The sequence below is a fragment of the Heloderma suspectum genome, chromosome 1 (genome assembly GCF_057233095.1).
Source record: "Heloderma suspectum isolate Gila_16-S chromosome 1, 16-S_ref, whole genome shotgun sequence".
Classification (NCBI taxonomy): Eukaryota; Metazoa; Chordata; class Lepidosauria; order Squamata; family Helodermatidae; genus Heloderma; species Heloderma suspectum.
Window position 1 is genome coordinate 12755767 of NC_139458.1, and position 16749 is coordinate 12772515.

At 46.2% G+C, this 16749-nt stretch overlaps 1 protein-coding gene across 11 annotated transcripts in view; it reads left to right on the plus strand.

Moving 5' to 3' along the window:
- Window positions 1-16749, plus strand: part of LRRC9 (leucine rich repeat containing 9) — a 91665-nt gene that overhangs the window by 42406 nt on the left and 32510 nt on the right. For 9 of the 11 annotated variants that reach the window (XR_014788038.1, XM_084836161.1, XM_084836215.1 and 6 more), the window contains 7 exons: window positions 175-294; window positions 3756-3947; window positions 5460-5585; window positions 7353-7484; window positions 12702-12879; window positions 14409-14629; window positions 15398-15520. Coding sequence is in view for 10 of the 11 variants with exons in the window: in XM_084836161.1 (XP_084692287.1) it covers window positions 175-294; window positions 3756-3947; window positions 5460-5585; window positions 7353-7484; window positions 12702-12879; window positions 14409-14629; window positions 15398-15520 (1092 nt within the window). In the remaining variant the exon portion in view is untranslated. The remainder of the gene's footprint in view (window positions 1-174; window positions 295-3755; window positions 3948-5459; window positions 5586-7352; window positions 7485-12701; window positions 12880-14408; window positions 14630-15397; window positions 15521-16749) is intronic. The other 2 variants (XM_084836171.1, XM_084836180.1) reach the window with 2 other exon arrangements.

The following is a 16749-nucleotide window of genomic DNA, read 5'->3' on the forward strand; positions in this document are numbered from 1 at the left end:
AATGGTAGTGTTGTATTTGTATTTGAATGGTAGTGTTGTATCCCTAGAGTCGGACACGACTGGTTGGGGACACCTTTACCTTTAACGTTGTATTTTATGTTGTCCGTCTGTTCAGAGAGTTGACTCATAAATACTATGGACAAATGAGTGACCCCCACTTGTCTTTCAACATAGGTTCTGAACCTGCATGGGAATAGGCTGAGCAAACTCCGAGACATTTCCAAGCTTACTGGGCTTCGCAAGCTTATCATCAGTTTTAATGAATTCACTTGTTTAGACGATGTTTACCACTTGGTAAGTGAAGTACATCCATGTTTTGCTCTTTGGGAGGAGTACGTTCATGAAAAATAAATGTAAGGCTGAGCTGAAATGGCCCCACCCTCCATATTCATGGGTGGCAAAATGGATGGAACATTTCAACAAGTTTGCGGGGGGAAAGTGGGGGGCAAATTGAAGGACCTTACCAGTGGTAAGAGAAACGCGACCTTGTTTTGCTCTTTGGGCGAATAAATTTATGAAAATTTTAAGGTTGAGCTGAAATCCCCCTCCCCTTCCTGGCCACTATTCATCGTTGGCAAAATGGGCAGGGCATTTCAGTGTGTGTACTTTTTTTACGTGGGGGCAAACCTTACTAGTGGTGGTGGTGGAAACAGCAGCAAGGAACGTTCTCTGCAACAGCTCACTCCAAAATTCCATTGAGAATGCCACTACATCATCATGAAGCATCATTCCCATGTGACCTCTGGAGGAAAAAGAGTTGGTGACTAAGAAAGGCAGTTCTTGCCACTACTGTGAAACTGAAGGTGGAGGTGGCAGTGTTCAAAAATAAGAAGAAAGGTGAAGCATTTTGACCCCCATTTCACTCACACACACCTTCACGCCTCCCATTTCGAGCTGAAAGTTCGTCCTGTTGAATGTTCGGCTCAGCCGTAAAAATAGCTCTTTTGTTTCCTTCTAGAGTGCTTAGTTCTTTATAGTCCACCTTATGCAAAGAACTCAGGCTGGCTGGCATGTGCAAAATGAGGAAGGCAGGGAAAAAGATCTGAAAGGAGGTCTTTGTTGGTGGAGCATGGTAACTAGGTGGATGCACATCTTTTTTTACAAAAAGAAGAGCAGACTTTAAAATCCTCATAAAGGTAGAGGAAAAGACACAGGATCTTGGCTAGGAGAGAAAGGTAGTGAAATATTTGCCCAAACAGCTGCTGCTTGTGATGAAGGATATCGTGGTAAAGTTTTGCAAGGTGCTAATTTTAGGGGGGGGGGAGCGTTAAAGAAAAGGAGTAAGGCCTAAGGCTGGGTAAGAGCATCATGTTTGATGAAGGCAGCTCAAGGACTCGTGGTATGACAAAAACAAACCTAGCAAAAAAAAATGGCAGGAGTGGAACTACACTTTCAGGACTAGCTTTTCTCATTACAGAGCATAACAAGTTTTTAGTTGCATGCCTAATTCTTCATCAGATGCTCCATATAAGCCTATCAAGGCTACTAGTCCTGATGGCTTTATGCTACCTCCAGCTTCAGCTTCTGTGTACCAATTGCTGGGGAACACAGGTGGGAGGATTCTGTTGCACTCATGTCCTATTTGTAGGCTTCTCACAGATATCTGGTTAGCCACTGTGGGAACAGCATGCTGGATTAGATGGATCCTTGGTCTGTTCCAGCATGGCTCTTCTTATGTTCTTAAGTTACTCAAGCTCCTATACTTCTCCATAGCTCAATAGCAACAGAGCCAGTAAAAGTAACAGAACTTTATAATTCCTCTTTTAGTTTTTCTCTGTGAGAATTCCCAGCATAGCTCATTCATAGGGAGGGTTAGCACATGCCACTAAATCATGATTTAGCATTGTGGGGACAAGCTGCAGTGAGCCTCGGTCTTACCTGCTGCCCCCTCCTCTTTCTGTGCAGCTGCGGCGAGTTCGGAAACTTCCGCTTCCATTTTAGATTAACCACAGCGTACTGTGTCATTTGAACCTGGAGAATCTTGGTTTGGTTAGTGGAAACAAGCCAGCTTCATAAACCAGTTGACTGACTGACTGACTGACTGACTTATTTATTTATCGATCGCCCATCTGGCTGGTCACCCAGCCACTCTGGGTGATATACAACAAAAGAACAGTTTAAAACAATAAAATACTACATTAAAAACATATTTCTAAAAATACCCTAACCCACCCCAAATGTCTACCTGAACAACCATGTTTTTAATGCATGGCAAAAGCTCATTGAAGAGGGAGCATGGCGGAGTTCCCTAGGGAGGGAGTTCCACAGAGTGGGGGCCACCACAGAGAAGCCCCTCTCCCTCATCCTCACCAGCCTAGATGTCCCGGCTGATGGGACAGAGAGAAGGCCATCTGAGGCTGATCTTGTTGAGTGGCCTATCTGGTGTTGCTGGAGGCGCTCCTTGAGGTAGGCTGGAACCGTATAGGGTTTTAAAGGTCAAAACCAACACCTTGAATTTGGCCCGGAAAACAACTGGTAACCAGTGCAACTCCTTCAGCACTGTAGTGATGTGATCTCACCGGCAGCTGCCTTTAATCAGGTGAGCCACCGCGTTCTGTACCAGCTGCAGCTTCCAAACTGTCTTCAAGGGTAACCCCACATAGAGCGCATAACAGTAGTCTAAATGAGAGGAGACCAGGGCATGTACTACCGATGGGAGCAGATGGTCGGGAAGGTAGGGGTGCAGCCGCCATATCAGATGGAGTTGGTACAGCGCTGTCTGGCTCACAGCTGACACCGGAGCCTCCATGGACAGCTGGGAGTCCAAAATGACCTCCAGGCTGCGGACCTGGTCTTTCAAGGGTAGCCGTACCCCATTCAACACCAGGTCAACATCCCCCAGCCTCTTCTTGTCTCCCACCAAAAGTACCTCAGTCTTGTCAGGGTTCAGCTTCAGCTTATTCCTCCCCATCCAGCCACTCATCGTCTCCAGACATCTGGACAGGGATTCTACAGCCAGCCTTGGTGAGGATTTGAACAAGAGGTAGAGCTGCGTGTCAACTGCATGTTGATGATACTGCACCCCAAACGTCCTGATGATAGCCCCCAGCGGCTTCACATAGATGTTAAATAGCATCAGGTTGAGGCTGGAACCCTGTGGCACCCCACAAGTGAGCGGCCACGGGTCCGAAACCTCCTCTCCCAGTGCTACCCTCTGGAACCTGCTGGAGAGGAAGGACCGGAACCACCGCAATATGGTGTCTCCAATGCCCAACCCCTCTAGGCAGTCCAGAAGGATACAGTGGTCAACGGTATCAAAAGCCGCTGAGAGGTCGAGGAGAACAAGGAAGGAGCATTCGCCTCTCTCCAGAGCCCTCCTTGTTGCTACTAACCATAGGTAAGATTAACCACAGTTTGTCTGGGCTTGGATGATGTGGCAAACTGTGGTTAATCTAAAACCGAAGCTGACATGTCTGAACTCTTTGTGGTCATCCCAGAGGAAGAGTGGGGAGCACGCACCCTCAAGGTCTGCCTAGGCTCCTTCTCATAACACTAAGTTATGGTGCATTGTTAGGCCCAAACCAGCCCATAGAAGCCAACAAACCACTAAATTGTATAAAATGAATAATGCTATAACGATTTCCTCATGGGGAAACCTATGGAGGCGAAACCCTGCTGCACAGGAGGAATTGGGACTCATGGCTATAATCGTTCACCTTTTTAATACAGTTTCATGGTAATCCATAGTGTTCCAGATAATCTCTGCTGTCGCTTTTGTAAAAAAATTCACTCTCACATTTGATCTTGCATTGCAGCCAAACCTGGAATATTTTGATGCCAGCCATAACCATGTCATCACCCTAGAGGGCATTAGGGGACTAAACAAACTGAAGCATTTGGACTTGAGCTGGAATCAGTTGAAAAAGGCGGGGGAAGAAATCAACGTCTTACGGAAGCACACCCCAACAGTGCTCAGTTTGGATGTCAGACATAACCCATGGCATAAGGTACATCTCCAGCTGACCTTTAAAGGAAAAGGTTCATTTAAAAAAATGTTCTTGTCAACCTTCAAGTAAGCTGCTGCTGCTGCTCTTACTACTGCCATCAGTATACTTATTTTTCTGTTATTATATAGTCCAAGGCACCCAAAAAACAAAGGTACCCATGTTGACCATAAGAAAAATTCCTTATTAGCGTAATGCCTGTATTAGACCAAAGAAAAGATCACAAAAATGTGCAAGCTTTCCAGATCTCCAGATCTCTTCATCAGGCAAGATGGTACATAAGCTGGTAGCTCTACCACTTCTTGTACCACTGCCCCACTTCTACAACTACTATTACTACATACTACTACCACCACCACCAGCAACACTTAACTACCAATCCTGGGCCTGCTGTTTCTACAAGTAATAGGTATGGTGTGAAATGGACTACAAAAGGGCAATCTTTTGTAATCAGGAGTGGCCTGACTCCACCAGTGACCCAGGGGTGGCAATATCTTTGTGCATGCTCAGGAAGAGGCACAGAATCCCAGCATGCTTTGCAACATCGCCAAGGATTCTGAGTTCTTGCCTCTTGGGCACTTGGACAATGTCTTGAACCGGCCCTACCTGTGCTCTTATCGTGCCTTTGTACATTTATTTGCATCATATATAGGTTGCTTTTCCAGTGGAATTGCCCAAAGAGCCATACACTGTAAAATATATAAATGAATAAGAACAAAAAACTAAAACCAATATAAAGCTAATGCAGGGTTAAAAACAATCTCTTTCACACAATCACTGTGGCTTAAACAAGCCATGGTGGCTTGTTTAAGCCTCGGTGCTTGCAGGCACGTGCCGGGGGCCATTGGCTGTTGCTGGGTTATTTCAGGTTGCTTATTTTGTTGACCACTGTCTGTTATCTTAGAACCATGGAGTTGGAAGGGGTTATTTAGGCCATCGCATCCAACCCCCTGCTCAGTGCAGAAATCCAGTTTAAGGCGTCCCTGACAGGTGGCTCTCCAGTCTGTATTTGAATATCTCTAGCGACAGAGAGCCCACCACCTCCCTAGGCAGTTGGTTCCACTGTCAGACTACTCTGACAGTTAGAGTGTTTTTCTTGATGTTCCACCGAAATCTGCCTTCCCATAACAGAAGCCTGTTTATTGTGTCCTACAGTCTTGAATGACAGAACAGTTTGTGTCCCTCTTCTGTGCGACAACCCTTTAGGTACTTGAAAAGTGCTATCCTATCCCCCCTCACTCTTCTCTTCTCAAGGCTAAACATACCCAATTCCTTCAATCTTTCCTCATAGGACTTAGTTTCTAGTCCCCTGATCATCTTCGTTGTCCTCTGAATTCGTTCCAATTTATCTAAATCTTTCATAAAGTATGGTATCCAGAATTGGACACAGTATTCGAGGTGAGGTCTGACCAGCGCAGAGTGGAGTGGAACTATTACTTCCCATGATTTTGAAACTATACTTTTATTGATGCAACCTAAAATTGCATCACCCCATTCTGTTTTCCTCTCCCCAAGCCAGCCTCCGTGCGTTTAAGTGTAATAGGCCAGCTGAAGGCTCTGACGCACCTTGATGGAATTTTGATCACCGAAGACGAGGCAGCAGCAGCGATTCAGTATATGATGAACTCCAAAATCACTCAGGTTTGATGGTCTGGGTTCATTTTGTTTCTTAAGATGATGGTTTTACATTGATCGTGTATATGTGTTAAGGCAATTTGAAATCCACTCTCAGGTGTATCATTAGCGTTGCTGCTTTAAAAAAACACACGGTCTTTTTCCTGACTTCCTGGGAAACTTCACATACTGTAGTTGGAGCTACACCTTGTCAAGTAGCAGTTATATGCCATACCTTCCTTTGTCAGCATTGTTCGAAGGAGTTCATTTGTATCTCATCTTTCATTATTCTGTTATTCATTAAGAGCAGGATTGTTGAACCTCTTTGAGCCCGAGTGCTAAATTCAAGTTCGGAGAAGATTTTTGGGGGGCCCATTACAGTGGTGAGTGGGGCCGAAGGTAAAAACGACGGGGCCAGAAATACCAGCATATTGTATCTTAAAGCTCTTTCTGCTAGCAATTAAGCCTTAGACAAGGCATTGCTACCTTTTAGAATGGGAAAAGAACTGTACAAAAGCTGGGAATCCATAAAAAAAGATAGGTGGTTAGGGGAAAGGGGGTGGGGCCAGTGGAAGAGGGAGTAGCTATCTCAGGAACATTGGCGGGCTGGATTGGGGCCCCAAGCAGGAAGGATTTGGCCCACAGTCCTGAAGTTGCACAGTCCTTATCAAGAGGGAGTCACTCACATCACTTGTACAAGAAAGATTATTTAGGTAAGTTACTGTTTTATGGACAATCATGGAACTCTTATTGGAAGCTTGGGAAAGTGGCTGTGCTCAAGGCAGTGGCCCCTTTCAGACAATTAACATCCTCCCGCCACAATTTATTTATTCAAATGTCTTTTAGGAAGGCTTTTAGGGATTAGCCCTTGAGGCAGTTTCCATAAAAGCACTGAAACATAACACATAATCATAAAATCCAAAATCACAGTTTGCCAAAAGCCACCAGTTAAACAGCAGTATAGTTCAGTTACAAACAATAATATAACATCGGTAACAGGCCAGCATTATGCCATTAAAATCAGCTTAAAACACTTTAAAACCATTTCAGCATCATTTCAACCAGCAGCACTTTTTAAAGAGAAAGTGACATGGAATAATTGGATCTTTAAAGCCTGCTTAAGGGCCTGTATTGATGGGGCCATAGAATTCCACCAACATGGGGTGGCTGCCAAGAAGGCCCCGTGACTCATGCCTCCCAACTGAATTGATCTCATTGGCAGGCAGACATGCAAGACCTCCAAAGCTGTTCTTGGAGTACGAGCAGGTTTGGAGGGGTGAAGGCTGCCAGCAGGCTCGTGACTATGCAGGGGTTATATGAACTGGCAGTTCTATTTGGGCTCTATACACTTGACTGTCATGATTTGTGCAATCCCCAAACTCTGACCTACTCTATTATAGATTGCAGCAACCCTTTGAAATAACGAGAACTGGAACAATGGAGGGGTGAAGACGGCCCATAAAGCGAATACAGGAGAAATGAAAACAGCAATCAGTTCTGCAGAGGGCATTCTTTTAAGTAGAGTCTTATGGGTGGAGAGACATCCTTCTTCCACTTCTTGGATACTGTAGAAAGAAGAGTATTCCTTTGCACAGTTATTGCTAGGCAGTAATGGATGAAATGAGTGCACTCATTTCATGCATTACCGGATAGGGGTTTACATAAAGGGGTCTCTTTTCTCCTGACACAAATTACAAAATGTCTCCATGAACCATTTGATTGGGTTGTGATGTACAAAATGTACCTTCATTTGTAACGGTTGTGCTGTTTAATCTGGTGGTTTTGTTTCTCTAGGTATCTCTGGTGGAGCATTCTCGGACAGACCAAGAGAAGCTGCGCATACTTAGCGTCCTGCCATATGCCAAAATCCTGAGCCAGATTAGCAAGAACAAAGTGGATGTATTTCAGAACAACTGGTTTTCCTGGGTAAGGAGGGACCTCATCAAATACTGTCTGCTCATTTTTAAATTAGCATGCGTCACTTCTCAGTTTCATTGTGATAGCCTTGTGGGTGGTGTTTCCATAAACTTCTGGGCAATTCTTCTGCAACTTTTATCACTTGGGAGTATTTTGCACCTCCCCCACATCCTGGAAGCATCTGATTGGCCACTATGGGAAGTGGGAAGCTGAGTTAGATCCAGTAGGACTCTTCTTGTGATGGCCACCCATTTTTGCCTGCACCTTCATGTATATCCCAACCTTCCTCCAAGAAGCTCAGGGTAGTGTACATGGTTCATCCCTCCCCTTCCCCATTTTTATTCTCACAACAATCCTGTGAGGTAGATTAGGCTAAGATATGGTGAATAGCCCAGGGCTACCCAGTGGTTTTTATGGCTGAATGGGGATTTGCACCCAAGACTCTCTAGTCCTAGTCCAGCGTACTAATTACTACACCACACTGGCTGTTGTCTGCTCCTCCTCCTCTTCCTCTCATTTCCCTCCCTCCCTCGCTCAGCCCTGGCTCTTGATCCCCTCCTTCCTGCCCCACCCGCTGCCCTGTTCTGCGTGCCTGTCAGAGCTTCTCTACATAGGGCTTATATTGTGTGATCAAGATTGGTTGCTCATGGAAGTTTGCAGGTCCTTTACATGATGTTGTCAACCTCCAGGGCCCCTCCCATGGTTTATGACCTATATCCCGCTTTTTAAAAGATTGGAGATAACGCAGTAAGGGAAATTAATCTGATCTATCGACACGACTGAACGACTGAACAACAACAACAAATCGGCTGTGTGTAATGGTGGCATTTCGCTATAATCACAGCACCATCTAGTGGCTGTAAAATGATACATATAGAAACATAAAGAGCTTCCTGAGAAAGGAAGTTCTCGATTCAAAGCACGTGTCCGCCCGTGTAAAGGAGCTGATCTTAATCCCACAAAGAATCCAGAAGCAGAAAGCCCTGGTGCGGATGTGGGATTTCAGCCTTGTGTGATGAAGCCCAAAGATGCTGCTGCTTTTCTGCATCATCAAGCAACCTAGCCAGCATCCATCAGTTACCAGCTGCTTCCTTCTGTTAGCCCAGGGGCAAGTAATCATTTTGGGCCAGAAGGCCCTGGGGGGGTCACATTCCAGAGGTAGGCGGGGCTGAAAGTGAAGGGGCAGAGCTACTCTTACAGTGGGTGGAGGCAAAGGAGATAAGGGGTGCAAGTGGATAGGAAGAGTCTGCCTGACCAACAGGTCCAAGGAGCAGACGGCCAGGAGGGTCCAGACTGCTGCACCATGAGAGCTCTTGGGACACCATGGGGGCCTGGCACAAACTCCTCTTGCCCGGTGGCTTCAGGGAGCTGGCAGGCAGGAGGACCCATCATCCCTCCTCCCTGCCCCATTGTGCTCAACCCTGGGATCAGCTGAGCACACAGGCATTCTTGGCCTTGCAGAAAACGGTAGGGGGTTTCCCCAAGAGGAAAAGCTTACAACATTGGGGCATTTTAGTTTAAAAATAAAGGCGACTAAAGGGATTTAAGAGATGTATGCAACTATGCATGGTGTGTGGAGAGAGTGAGAGAGAGAAGATGTGGGGTAACTAATGAAGCTGTCTGGCAGGAGAGTCTGGACAGAGAGAGGGAAGTCCTTCACATAGTCCATAATTAATGAAATTACTGCCAGAAGACGTGGTGCTGGCTCATGGTTTAAAAGGGCATTCGATAACTTTATAGAGGAGAAGTGGGCCAGCGGTTACTAGTCATGATGGGTATGTGCAGCTTCCAGGTTCAGAGGCAGTGTGCTCCAAGCAGGGATGTGCGAGGATTTTGTTTGATCCGCATTTCGAATCCACCCCACCCTGTGTGATGCACATGGGCAACATTCATGGCCGTTGTCTGAAAGGGACCACTCACAATTTCTACTGCTTCCATAAAATAAGCCCATTGAACAACACAATCCAGAGAGATCCTCAGGCACCCTGACCTGTCATAATCCATGTTGTGACCCATCATCCAGAATCATGTTAATCTGCCAAGAAGAAAAGGTTAAAAGCTCCTCTGTCAGTTCGATTTGTAGTGTGGCGCAGAGCATAGCTAGAGGAAAACACATTTGCACAGATGAGCATAGCATTCTGCTCTTTGTACATTAAGAGAAGCACATTTATGGAAACCGCCAAGAGAAGCAAACATCTCAGCCAATGGTGTCAACATGACACTGTGTGACATCAATGCCAAAGGTGATTCTATTGAGTTAGGACATCGTTTTATAGGAACAAAGCTGCATCAAAGCAAGAGGCAAAAGGAGAAACCTTTGTGCAAGTCTTTGTGATTTTGTGATTTGTTTTGTAGAGAGGTGGGTTCAAACCCCACCACAGTTACCTGTTTACTGGATAATCTTTGCAAGTCACTGCCTCTCAGTCTCCACCCCTATAAAATGGGAATTCTGGAAAGGATTGCCATGTTAATTGAGGGAGAAATACTGAAAGCAGCTAACAAAATATAATTCAGCATCGCAACACTACATGTGACAGTAATTTTTTTAATGCAAACAATTTAAAAACACCAGCAGTCAATCAAAGTTTAAAACAGATAGTAGCCTCTGCACACTTATTATAACACAGCACCTAATACCACCCCCACCTCCCAACTGAAATCAGAATATACTCATATTTGTTGTTTGGAGCGAGGTAGCCTGTGCAGTATATAGAATATGCACTGATGACTCTCTTGCTTAAGACTTTGGCTTCATTATTCAGCATAGGTAGACAAAATACCCTCTGGTCATTTCCTCATAAACCTTTTTATTTATTTATTTTGAATTTTTATAAGTGCTTTTTAGGGAAAAACCTCCCAAGACAATGTAAAAAATTTAAAAACACAAAACACAATAAAACAATGATAAAAAATAACATTAACCATTGAAACCAACATTAGAAGAGATCAGCACAGGTTTCTGGAAGATTAAGTGCTCTGACTCCAGAGTACCAGTAGCCCACAATCCCCATATTCAAGAGGCAATTCCCATTCTGGATGGTGCTAGTCCACGTGGACTAGCAAGATTGGAATGGGAGACGGGGCTACCATCCTGCCAACATGGGAATGGCAGCACTGAACCTCCACAACAAGAAATGCCTCTTTAGTGTATTTCTTCCTGTTTGCTCACTATCGTTGCCAAGAAGAATACTGTGTAGAAGCACCATATGGATATATCAAAACATCCCCTAAAGCTGTCTAGGGCTGGTGGAGGCTGAAGACCAAAACATCTGGAGGGCCACCCTGATGGCTCATGTTTTAAACCATAAACCATGAGCCCATCCCTGCCCTAAAGAGTCCTGGAAATTCTCTGTTAGAGAGCTTTCCCTGTTCCCCGCCCCCAAAACTACAGTTGGCAGAGTTACTTCAGGAGAGGGGGAAAGGCCCCATGTTTTCAGATGTCCAGGCTCACATGTTATAAAAACATATTGCAATAACTATTCAGGATATTATTGCTAAACTAGTTCCTCTAACAGAGAGATCAGCAACCTAGTTGGGTCATCTACAGTCTTTCTCTTGTGCTGGCAATCCCAGGGGAAACTGCATTGTACAAAGGCTACATGGGGACAGTGGAAGCTGCCTTATATCAAGTTGGATTATTTGCCTAGTTAGCTCAGTGTTGTCTCCTCTGATTAGCAGCAGCTCTTAAGGGTCTTGGGCAGAGAGAGGTTCACTCTGATCACTTGCTACCTGATCACTTTTTAACCAAAGATGGCAGGGCAAGGATTGAACCTGGGGCCTTCTGCACGTGTTCTGTCACTGATAGTGAGCCAGCACAAATTTATCAAGCAGGTAAATATCAGGTTGGCTGCACTGGTTTTGGTTCACGGTCCCACTTAGGGATGTCAGAGAATTTTGCCACGAATCTCGAAATCGGTGGCGGAACGGTCTGCCACCCCCCCACCCCCTCCCGGGACGGGACTTACCTTGGGCAGATCTTCCTGGCGGCGGCGGCGGCTCCAGCGGCGGTTCGGCGGCACCGGCTACCGCCGCCGCCATTTCCAGTTAAAAAACAAAAATTTGATGGGCTATGTAAAGATTTACATGGGCGCCGCCATTTGCGTTCCTTATTTTGGCACGTCTTAGTCTACGTAAACATTTATGTAGACTAAGACGGTGAAAATAAGGGGAATGCAAATAGCGTAGCGTCTACGCTATTTGCGTTCCCCTTATTTTCGCCGTCTTAGTCTACGTAAACATTTATGTAGACTAAGACGGTGAAAATAAGGGGAATGCAAATAGCGTAGCGTCTACGCTATTTGCGTTCCCCTTATTTTTGCTATCTTAGTCTACATAAATGTTTACGTAGGCTAAGACGTGCCAAAATAAGGAACGCAAGTGGCGGCGCCCATGGGTGCCACCATTTGCGTATGCGCGCTTTTTTTTCTTTTAAATCAGCCGTGATAGGTTACGTAAACATTTATGTAGCCTATCACGGCTGACTGCAGGGACGCTACGGCTGCCGCCATTTGCGTCTCTGCTAGCCAGTGGCCGGATGTCCAGCCGTTGGCGGAGCCGGCCGGCGGCTCCGCAGAATCCCTGCAGAGCGGAGCCAGCCGGCCAGAATTTCGGGGGGGAGGGACGGAGCGCCTCCCCCCCGGCCAGAATTTCGGGGGGAGGGACGGAGCGCCTCCCCCCCCCTCGAATCAATTTCGCTAAAAGGTAAGTGACTTTCGTACATCCCTAGTCCCACTACGCTTTAAACCAGACCTGCACAATTTGTGACGCACCAAGCCATACACATGTCACCATCCTCCCCCTCTGTTTTTGCAGTCCCAGTCACACTCAGAAACAGGAGGAGTCTTGAGCCGTGCTAGGTTTCTGGACGCATTTGGCCAGATGGGTCACAGTTACGCAGGGCTGTTGTTAGGCCTTTCCCCAAGCTTTGTGCAGCATCTCATGGTGGGGAGCAAGCCATAGGTATTCATCTCTTCCTGTATCCCCAACCTGAAGCCCTCCAGATGTGTTGGACTACAACTCTCAGCAACCCCAGCCAGCCGTTTTGGGGAAGGCTGGCCTAGGCATTCCTACAGGCAGGAGTTTGAATCCCTTTATGCAATGGTAGGAGCATGCTGGGAATTGTAGTCCAACACATCTGGAGGGCACCAGGGTGGGGGAGGCTGGTGTATTGTATCTGCTGAATGTTAATAACAGTGGGGGGTGGGGGTTGTTTCCCCTCTCCGACAGATCACGGTGTTAGATCTGGATGGACAACATCTCTGCAAAATCAGCGGTCTGGAAAAACTGGAGAGTTTGCGGTGGGCGTCATTTAGCAACAATAATCTCACTAAAATAGAAGGGCTGGACCATTGCCGTAGTCTGGAGGAGCTGTCGCTAGATGGAAACTGCATTGCAACCCTCGATGGTAACGTATTTGCATGCTCCGTTCCCAATATTTGCAGCTTGGGGGTGCTCCTGGACCTGCCTGTGCCCCTAGGCGGTTGTGGCCAGGAGTACTTTTCTGCAGCTGCAAACTGCAGATGATACAAAAGGTGGCAGCTGGATTGTTTTCAGGGGCCCATTGTAAGGATCGTGTCACTCCATTGCTATTTCATCTGGGCTGGCTTCTGATTTGTTTCTGGGTACCATTCAAAGTCCTGGTGATTTACCTTTAAAGCCCTTTATTAGGAGTGCAGAGCTACCTTTAAAGCCCTTTATTAGGAGTGCAGAGCTACCTTTAAAGCCCTTTATTAGGAGTGCAGATCCTCAGGTCTGGGGGCCAAATCCAGCTCTCTGAGGTTCCCAGTCCAGCCCTCCAGGTGTCCCCCAGAAAGCCATACCGCCTTCCCTTGGCCCCACCTGCTTCTGCCCAACCACTGGTCGTTTTGTGGTTTCCTGGCTTTAGTGCCATTCTTTCCCCATTCTAAAGGGTTAAAATGCCTCTACTAAGCATTAGTTACGGGCAGTAAGAGCCTTAGGCCAAAAAAATGCTGGTATTTTGGCCCCGCCCCCTTTCCTTTGGCTCCACCCACCACTGGAACGCAGCGCCAAGAGCTTCTCTGAAATTGAATTTGTCCCTGGACAGAAAGGTATTCTGCACCCCTGCCCTATATGATTTGGACTCAGAGTATCTTAAGGACCACCTTCTCCCCTATGAACCTGCCTGTATATTGAGATCATCCTGCCAGCATTAGAGGAGGTGTGGTTGGCAATGACTTGGTGTTGTGTTCAGAGGCCTACGATTCTTAGAAATAAGACTCTGCATTCAGACTAAGCTGAACAGATGCAGAGTCTGACCACATCGTTCCATCCTTCCTTGCATACAGCCAGGCGTAAGCTCCTGTTCTTCCTTCCAGAATCCCCTTTGCTCTGCCAAGCTAGTGGACTCCTGGGGTGGACTAACGTGCAATTAACCCGGGGCATTGCGAAAACTGGCCTGCATCAAGCAATGGATCTGCCACAGACATTACATTCTTGACATGGGGTCTTTTCAGTAGTGGCACCCAGATTGTGAAACTCCCTCTCCCTAGAAGTTCATATAGGCCTCATACTGTGAGTCTTTCACTGAGCTGTAAAGGCTGTACTATTTTGTCGGTCATGTTGGCTTTGAATGATTTTTCCTGCCTGGTTCTTTATTATGGTTTTGTATTGCTGTATTGTATTTTGCAAAGATATCTTGCTGCTCTTTGTTTTCGTTTTACATTTTTATAGTGTATTATTGTGGGGTGGGTTTTATTTTTTTGCAGGGCAGGGTTACATGTTTTTAGTCTGTAAGCCACTTTGAAGGCTTTTGGCCTGTAAATAGAAGTAGAAAACAAGCAAGCATGTGCATTAATTGACCAACCTGCAGCAGCAGAATCAATGACTTGTAGTGGCAAGCCTGCACGATCCTATGCTTTTGCTTCGTGGTTCCTTGCCTATTCCTCATACGTGTTCTTACTTCATTTTCCCCAGGAGTTTCAAAACTCTCCAAACTCATGCGACTGAGCGCCAACAGCAATCACCTCACCAGCCTGGAGAGAAATGTTTTCGATAACCTAACGCACCTCCATTATCTCTCTCTTGAGAACAACCGGATCACATCACTGGTAGGCTTGCAAAAAGCCTATGCACTTGTTGAGCTGTACATAAGCAACAACTATGTGTCCTCCAACCAAGAAATATATCAACTAAAGGTAGGCATGGGGGTATGTTGCTGCTTTAAAAGCTTGAACAAAATCACTTGAGTGTAAAGTAATGCCTGATAAGAGATGGAGTGTTGAGCCAGGAGGAAGACCTGCCTGTGCACTCAGTGGAATCTAAATCTCCAAGCAGAGCAGTTCTGCCTACCTGGGCAAGGAAGAATCCATGGTGCCCTTTCCTTTTTCCTTTTCCCCCATCCTTTTGCTTTTCAGTAATTAAGACAGGGAACTTAACACACGTCAGTGACCTGAAGGGAAGGGGGTCGAGGGAGGGAAACCTGGGAAATGGAGGGTTGTTGTTATATGCCTTGTATCATCAAATGTGTAATTGAGAAGGAGGGTTCATGTTGCTATGAACCTGTCTGGTTATTAAAATCTACACGAAAAACCCTTTTCATCACACCATTGCTCGCAGAGGCCCATTTATGGCATACTTATGAAAGTGCTTTTCACTGTATCACCCCCAAATTGTGGAATTCTCTCCTTTTAGATTGTTTCCCACTCTGCTTTTTGGAAAGAAGTTAAGACACATCTTTTCAATTTGACCGTTTAAAGTGCTTGTAGCGATTTTAATGTTATTTGAATATGGTTTTATTGTTGATTTTTATGTTTTTATGTTACTGTTTTATTTGATTTGTTGTACACCACCTTGGTGAAAAGAAGTATAGAAATATTGCAAATTAATAAATTACCCAAGGATTTTGCTCTCTCTTTTTCTTAATTGTCAGTGTAACTAAGAGTTGGCTGTGTGTTGTTTACTAGGGGCTGAATAATCTGGTCATCCTGGACATGTATGGGAATCTGATTGTTTGGAAGCAAGAAAACTACCGGCTCTTTGTCATTTTCCATATCCCGTCTCTGAAAGCCTTGGATGGTGTGGCCGTAGTAAGCTCTGTCCTACAGATAGGCTTAAAAAAAAGTTTCTTTTTTAAGGAAAGGAGATGACTTGTGCCAAACAGAGAGTACAAAAACACTGCCAGATGTTCAGCACCCCAACATCATTAGTCACAGCAAATTCCAAACTGGGAATGTCACCGTAACTCTTAGGCTGTATCCATAGCAGCATTTCTTCTCCACCCACTTCATTTTCCCTTTGCGCTCTTAGCCCCAGTAAATTCTTGCTCTGTTCCTTGGGGTTTTGAAGTCCATGCTGCAAAGAGCAGCACAGAAATAACTTGTGCGTAAGTGTCTGAGCCTGCAGAAACAAGTGGCAGGCTGAAACGTTTACTCAAGTAGATAGGCTTGGGAGGGTTCTGGCCTGCAACTTGATAAAACAGGCTGGAATTAGGGATGTACGAAAGTGACTTACCTTTTGCGGATTATGTTGATGGTGGGGGGGGAGGCGTTCCGTCCCTCCCCCCGGAATCCTCGATGGGGGGGGAGGCGATCCGTTCCTCCCCCCCGGAATCTTCAAACGGCCGGCTGTGCTCCACGGTGGCTCCGCGGAGCAGCCGGCCAGGCCCAGTCAGGCCAGAGCCGTCCGCAGCCGGATTTCCGGCCGCGGAGGGCTCTGGGGGGAAAAAAACACCCGCGTACACAAATGACGGTGGCTACGGCTGCCGCCATTTGCGTTCCTTATTTTTGCCGTCTTAATCTACGTAAATATTTACGTAGACTACGACGGCGAAAATAAAGGGGAACGCAAATAGCGTAGCGGGTGCTATTTGCGTCCCCTTTTGATTCGCCGTTTTAGCCTACATAAAGATTTATGTAGGCTAAAATGGTGAATCAAAAAGGGACGCAAATAGCGCCTGTTACGCTATTTGCGTTCCCTTTTATTTTCGCCGTCGTAGTCTACGTAAATATTTACGTAGATTAAGAGAGCAAAAATAAGGAATGCAAATGGTGGCGGCCGTAGCCGCTGCCATTTGCGTATGCGTGTGTGTGTGTTTTTTAAACCCACCCAGCCATGACAGGCTACATAAATCTTTACGTAGCCTATCACATCTTTTTTTTTTTTAACCAAGACTGGAAATGGCGGCGGTGGCAGCCGGTTGGAAGACCAGCCGCAGCCGCCGCCACCCGGAAGATCCGCCCCAGGTAAGTCTCGTCCCGGGGGGGATCTGCGGGGGGGCAGGGGGGTGGCAGGCCGTTCCACGATGGAGTTCGGGGGG